The following is a 7517-nucleotide window of genomic DNA, read 5'->3' on the forward strand; positions in this document are numbered from 1 at the left end:
CTCTTGGCTTCCGTCTTCATCTTTCTGCGCACCAGCTTTTTTAGGCTTTAGGCGCCTTGTGTCCTTCAAGAAAAACAGGGAATGTGCCCTGATGTCTGCCCTGCAAAGAAACGCACAGAGTGTGACTGATTTATGCCCGGTGAGCTTTTTGGCACAGGTGTCCTGTGTGTGTGTGTGTGTGTGTGTGTGTGTGTGTGTGTGTGTGCGTGTGTGTGCGCGTATTTGCCTTCTGGACACTTGCCCTAATCAGCAAATTCATTTTTTAAATATGGGAATTCCTGATGCAATTCATCATTATGCCAAATAGGCTATGAGGGGATAATCGTATTACATATTTCTCATATATGATGATGCACATGCGTAATCAGCTCTTCCCCCTTCTCGCGCCAACTGAGCCCAATCTTAAAACCGCGAGCAGCCGCAGATCATCCGTGTATTTGAGAGGACAACTCCCAGACTGACTTGAGCGCTGCAGGAAATGCGTCCTTGCGCTGGAAAACTGACCTCATCTGATTTTTTTTTTATTCCATAAGAAGGGAATACTGATGGTGAGTCAGAAGTGTTTTTTTCTGCTCCAGAGGCTTCTCTCATCTCGACCAATGGAATTAGGATGATAAAGGTGAAAGTTGGATTCCGTAACTCGGTGGGTCTAACACGCTCTAACGCGTAGCATTGACAGAGGGATGCGAGGGATACACAGTTGGCCAAGTTTGAAATCAAATCCCAGAAAACGGACTTCAGCTGAGAGGATGCTTGTAGGTGAGTGGGATAATCCACATTTGCATGATTTAGGCCGTTTGATGATTTATCTGGGAGAGATGCAAGAGAGGCGGGAGTTTCTAATCTGTGATAATCTTTGTTCGAGTTGTCGTTTGCTTGACAGACTCTTGACTCTTGTCACACACTTGGTATTTTCAGGCGCAGTCTGCATTTTGCGTCAAAAAAATGATCATTTAGGAAAAAAAACCAATACTTGCCTTGATTTTTATATTATTAAAAGACAGAAATACGCCCAACTCTGATGATGCACTATGGACTCTTAAAGTAAAGACAACTTTTTAAATAAATAAATACAAATTTAAAAAAAACGAAAGGGTGAAATCTCTTTCTCGCATCAGCATGCAGTGTCTCTGTGGGCAGCTGCTGCTTCAGTTCCTCATTCACACACTCACACAGATAACAATGTCCCTGTGTGAAGTGGTTCAGTGGAAAACATGAATTAAATGTATTTAATATATAACACGTAATTAAGAATTTAGAGGCCCATGTGCGCAGTTTGCAAACAAGCAAGAAGACAACCAATAAATCATCAACAACAACTGATGCAACCTTTAGTGCCGGATGCCAGAACAAAGACGTTAGTATTGTTTGAGAAAATGTCTTTCAAACTTCCATAGTACACAAGTCTCACAGTCACATATAACAAACATGCCGTGTCTGCAGCCTATGATAACTGCTGTTTGTTTGTTTTTTTGCCTTGCAGCTTGTGAGTAGACCTTTACAGAAACCTGTCAACATGCCACTTTGGTAAAAACTCAAAGCAACATTTAAGTGGCCTGGTGCCCTTGGGCTAGATGCTCCATTTATGTCATATTTTATGTAATAGACACAAATGTGGCACAAAATATGACTTCATGACAAAGACTTATTTATTTCCTGTAAGAGATCTTTGCACAGGATCATGGCAGACAGTAGCTGTCAACAGTTCCTTCCTACTCTCGTCCACTGCGTTACATAGGAACCTTAGGAGGATGTAATACTAGAACAAAGAGTTAAGCAAGCAGATGGTAGAGTGTCCTTATTCTGTCCCTGTCAAGCTTTTAAATTGCCCTCGCCTGACCTGTTATATACATTCAGGGATTCATCTAAGACATCAAGTTCCGATACACAAATCCTGCTAAGCTCTCTCTGTTTCTTGTATTCCTTGATTGTACTCTTCTTCACACGCTGTCGGCTTCTTTTGCAGTGTTGATATTTCTCCTGTTCCTTGAGGAAGGATTTGCTCTGGCACAAAAGACTAAAGGTAAGATTTATACATTCACTGCACACCTTTGATAGAGGGACTATACTAAAGGAACACCTCAAAATCAAAAATACATATTTTTCCTCTTACATTTAGTGCTATTTATCAATCTAGATTGTTTTCATGTACATAAAACTGCCCACAACAAGGTCTTTGGATTGACTTGAGTAACCCGGTCATTATTTCTGGAAAGAGACATTGCTGTTACATTTTTCAAATGTATTTTTTGGCGCTTTGAGCACCACACGAGTGCCTTATAGTCCCATTAGAGAGAAGGAAGACATCTCTATGGTCGATATCTCAACTCACACCAAAACAATCTACATTGATAAATAGCTCTGCCGCTAAGATGAAAATATGTATTTTGATTTTGGGGTGAACTGTTCCTTTAAATAAAGACACAAATTGTATTTGAATTAAAGATCAGTGAAGTTTTTTTGCACAATTAGCTATACAGTTAACTCTCAGGTTTCTATTGCCTTCAAAGTGTATCATCAACTGCACAAATAATGTTTCCATCATCAAATGTCAGAATAATTATTGGCTGCCATACATACAGATGGAGGTGCAGCATCAAAAGGGGCGAGACCTTCTCAACGGCCGAAGCAATCTCATCACTGTGGGAACTGGGAACGAAACACAGAAGGTGGCACCTTCAGCTCCCCAAACTACCCGAAAACATACCCTCCCAACAAGGAGTGCCTGTACGTACTGGAAGGTAACCAACAACTCAGCCTGATCATTTCACTGCTGTTAAAAAGTTGAGCTTTTGTGTACAGAGTTTCTGTAAATGTTGAATTAGGTCAGATTCCTCCGATGGAAGTTACAGGGAATCCTTGGAACAAAATAACACTTGTATTTGTAATGATCTGTCTTGGTTACACTGGTGTTTGGGTTATTGTTATTTTAGAATTTATTCTGTGTGTTTGAATACTGACCAAGTTTTCCCTCTATAGTATTTTAAGTGCAAACAAGCTTGCAGGCAATAACATTTTCACATTATCTTGCACACCAAAGAATGCATCAAACGTTGTTGTCCTTTTGTGCATCAGTTTCCCTGTAATTGCTGCTGGAGCTCACAAAACAATCTGACCCACAGTAGTTCTTGGGAAAAATTTGAAAGGAGCAAATGTTTTTTCACTGCGCTGTCCATTCTCTTGTAGCATTGTATGCCTGAGTCACATCTGTGCAGATGTGAAACATCGCTCTGCTTCCCTCAGCCCTGCCCCGCCAGAGGATAGAGCTGCTGTTCCATCAGACCTTCTACATCGAAGCGTCATTTGAATGTCGTTTCGACCACATCGAGGTGCGGGACGGTCCCTTCAGCTTCTCGCCACTCATCAATCGCTTCTGTGGCTCAGCCAGTCCTGGACTGGTCCTCTCTAGCGGACGCTTCCTGTGGATCCGCTTCTTCAGTGATGAAGAACTGGAGGGGATTGGCTTTCAGGTCCAGTACAGCTTCCCAGCAGGTGATTAAAACACAGTGGAATGGTTTTATTGATCCTTGTATGTCAATTTTCTCACTATACCATCCTGGTACTTAGTGAATGTTCATCTAGTCTTCTCAAATAATGCTTTGATCAAATGTCTCTGCTGTTATTAGCCACTCAAATATCTGTCCTTCCACTGATTTCCCTCAAAAGATCCCGAGTTTCATCTGCACGTGGGAGGACTCTTAAACCCCATCCCAGGTAGTGCAACCACACAGCTCAGCCTACTCAAATAACTTCAGTTGTATCTTTAGGTCAATATGTGATGCAAAGTCACAGCAGCTTCCTTTCACCATCAACTCCAATCACCTTCCTCTTTTCTGTTTTCCCTTTTTCTGCCTCCTGTCACTGTCCGTGGCTCAGATTGTCAGTTTGAGCTGACTGGGGCTGACGGATTGATCCGTTCCAGTCAGGTGGAGGAGGATTATAAAGTGAAGCCAGACCAGGCAGTAGACTGCATCTGGACCATACGAGCCCCTACGAACAACAGGGTATGGCATGTGGCCTGCTAAGGTTTTACATTTCTGGCAGTTATCTGATGCACAACAACAGAATAAGCTTTGTTTCTTCAAAACCCTAGATAAATGCGCTTTAGTTTGTTTATTATTCAACATTCCCTGACAGTACATCCACAGCGTGACATATGCGCACATGAGGTATAAAGCAAACATATGTATTCATAATCCAACACTTAACATAAGTACACATACAATTTAGCTGGCCCAAACTTATTTATATTTGATCCTTCAATGCAGTGATGCCTTCAAACGTTATGTCGTCTTATAGCAAAGCAAAATTCAAGGAACTGCATTAAAAATGAACATGTACTGTACCTCTCTCCTCACTGCTTATTCCAGATTTACCTGCGATTCTTGGAATACCAGATGGAAAACTCAAATGAATGTAAGAAGAACTTTGTGGCTGTTTATGATGGCAGTAATGCCATTGAGGACCTAAAGGTAATATATTTTGTAATGTGTGTAATATACATTGGGCTACTGCAGCCAGTAAAATCAAAGTACCTCAATACGATGTAGTGTATTTATTGCACATTGTATTGCATTATACTCTGTTTTTCTCTCCTTTTGCTACACAACAGAGTTTATCTTTTTTTTCTTTGTCATACACGCTCATTTTATTTTTAATATGTTGAAGTTGCAACTGTTCTACAGACCTTGGCCTCAATGAGACTACACATCCAAAACTATACGAGAAAATGGTGTGTGGTTTCTTGCAGGCCAAGTTTTGTAGTACAGTAGCTAATGACATCATGCTGGACACCGGCGTGGGAGTAGTGAGGATGTGGGCTGACGAGACAAGCCGTCTCAGCCGCTTCCGGATGCTGTTCACTTCTTTTACAGACCGTGAGTTTCCCCTTCAGAATATTCAGAACCTTTGACTTTTGACATTTTTGCCATTGTCCTTTTTGCTTAGTTTCTGCAGCTGTGACAAGCACAGAGTGTGGACTGGATGTATGATGTGAACAGATTTGCAGCAGCAGCACCCTCCTGTGGTTTCCATTCGATTCTCCAGCTTTTTAAAGAGTAATGCTTTCTTGATAGCAGTTGTATGAAATGCCCAACCCAGTCACAAGAAAAAATACTGACATTGTTGACATGTTTCAGCAAACCACGGTATATGTCGAAAGTTGACGTTTCTGAACCAAAAATACGTTTCATATCAGCCTTGTGTCACTCTTGCAGAAACACACAATGCCTTGTGGTTAACATTTTGAAACAATTGGTTCAGTTTAGGCAACAAAACCACTTGGTTAAGGTTATAAAAAAAGATCATGTGTATTTAAATAGTAGCATAACAACGTAACGTAACTAGAGTATGTTGGCTCTGTTGGCATCACATACTGATACACCTGTTTGTGTTTCAGCACCCTGTTCAGGCAGTGCATTCTTTTGCCACAGTAACATGTGCATCAACACTTCTCTGGTGTGCAACGGCATACAAAACTGTGTCTTTCCCTGGGATGAAAGCAACTGCAAAGGTACTCCAGTTGGGCCAAAGCACTTTGCAATTCTTTCTTAGAAAACCTGCTGTGCTGTATTAAAATGAGTTGTGTAGCGTTACGTAATCTGATGTATGTTGTGTCAGTCTCTGTTGTTTCACACCTGCTTGAGGATCTCTGGCTTTAAAACAGACACTCACACAGGCCCCTTTTCTCTTCTTTTTCTCAAATGTTCCCAGAAAGCAGTGCATACTGGTGAATGTTGGACAGTACAGAATATCCTTAAGAAATGTCCTCTTGGAAGGAGAATCATGATCTCATCATCCTTGACGCCTTTCTAGCAAAAACACCGTTAAAGAATCGTGGCTGTTTAGTGGCTCTTAAGCATCTCAATTGATTGGGTCGGCTATTTATCAGTAAAACTGGCTTTTAGTGAAGGCTCTGAATTGTTCCTGGCAACCAAAGACACAGACTGTCCTGATGGGAAGGGCAGCAAGTAATTTACTGAGGTACTCACTGCGCCTCTAAATGTCTCTCATATTTTATCTCTCTTTGTCACTCTTCATATCCATCATCCAGAGAAAAAGAGCAAAGGTGTTTTTCATCAGATCACAAAGACTCATGGGACAGTAATCTGTGTGTCTACGGGAGTGGTGCTACTCCTCCTCATCATCTCCATCCTGGTGCAAGTGAAACAGCCACGAAAGAAGGTAACAGAGAGTGATGTTATTTTTATTATTTAGTGTCGCATCACAAAATATTGGTGTATAAAAAGCTAATTTATCAAGTGTGTTGAGTCATAATTTGGTGTTGGTTAGGTGTTGGTACGTAAGAATAACCTGTTGCACCGAGGCGACTTCCAGGAGGTGTTTGACCCTCCGCATTATGAACTCTTTACTCTCAGAGACAAGGTTAGTTTGATTACTTTGATACATTGTTAGCTGTACATGGTTATTTTATTTTACTCAGCAACATTATCTTTTTTAGGATATGTCTGGGGACCTTGGGGAGTTATCAGAAGAACTCCAGTCCCTGCAGGCGCTCAGGAGATCCTCATCAGGCTCACGCTGCATTCACGAACACCACTGTGGCTCTCAGGCTTCTGTCAACTCCGTCAAAGCCAGTCAAGGTGCACATGACATGGGCAGAGGATCCCTGGAGCTTCCCCCTTTCAGAGGGGACCTTCAAAGTGCATTGCCTCCCTCCAGGGACTTGAACAGCAGTATGCGGAAGAAGAGCTGGCCTAGTATGAAACCAGGACGATTGCAAGGCCATCATGGTATGGGGGATAGAGCGATGGGGCGGCAGGATAGAGTGATGGAGGAGGATGAAGAGGAGGAGGAAGATGGAAGGTATGATATGTATGTACGCAGAGCAGGAGGCCGAAGAGGGAACTATGAAATGGCCCAGCAAAGATCCTTGTCCATGGACTTCTGAAAAGAAAAGGCAAGGTTGGCACTGTAAATAATGCAGTGACAACTTTTCAATCAGAGCCACAATTTGGGGGCAATCCTTGACTTCTCTTTTTTCACTTGCCTCCTTCACAGTGAGGTTGGGACATACAGGGTCTGTTACAGAGCCGGTCTTCAGGATTAACAAACAAGTTGAAGATACTTGAGCACTGCCAAATGTATTCGAACTCTGAAACAGCTGACAGAGAGCTGCTATCATATTTGGGATCAGTGTAAAAGTGAAGACAGATAATTATGCTGTGTATTGTTCTTGTTTTCAATGTATTTTGTTAAAAACATTTTACTGTAAAGCAAATTGATTTTGTTGAAAAATGTATTCAATCAGTGTTCAGGCGTGTGGTTACGTTTTAAGGAAATAATGTAAAAATCACCTCTCAGTTTCTGTTCATCTCTTATCACCTGTATTAAAGAATATATATGTACATTTCGGCACCCATTTTGGTCTATAAAAAGTATCATCATGCCTTTGAGTGAGTCAGAAGTCGAGCAGTCACTGATGTCGCTTCTAGGAGGCAGGTGTGTGTGTGTGTGTGTGTGTTGATCAGGAATCTTCTAAAAGGTGTGTCACACAA

At 41.7% G+C, this 7517-nt stretch overlaps 1 protein-coding gene across 1 annotated transcript; it reads left to right on the forward strand.

Moving 5' to 3' along the window:
* Nucleotides 1-683: 683 nt before the first annotated feature.
* Nucleotides 684-7032, forward strand: neto2b (neuropilin (NRP) and tolloid (TLL)-like 2b). The gene is made up of 12 exons (XM_031857662.1): nt 684-759; nt 1967-2023; nt 2583-2741; nt 3244-3492; nt 3667-3714; nt 3877-4004; nt 4371-4472; nt 4751-4877; nt 5399-5512; nt 6053-6183; nt 6292-6384; nt 6461-7032. Exons 1-12 carry the CDS (start codon nt 684-686, stop codon nt 6908-6910), a joined length of 1734 nt encoding a protein of 577 aa, XP_031713522.1. The 3' UTR covers nt 6911-7032.
* Nucleotides 7033-7517: the final 485 nt, after the last annotated feature.

Source organism: Anarrhichthys ocellatus, unplaced genomic scaffold, assembly GCF_004355925.1.
Source record: "Anarrhichthys ocellatus isolate YVR2014 unplaced genomic scaffold, GSC_Weel_1.0 scaffold2, whole genome shotgun sequence".
Lineage (NCBI taxonomy): Eukaryota > Metazoa > Chordata > Actinopteri > Perciformes > Anarhichadidae > Anarrhichthys > Anarrhichthys ocellatus.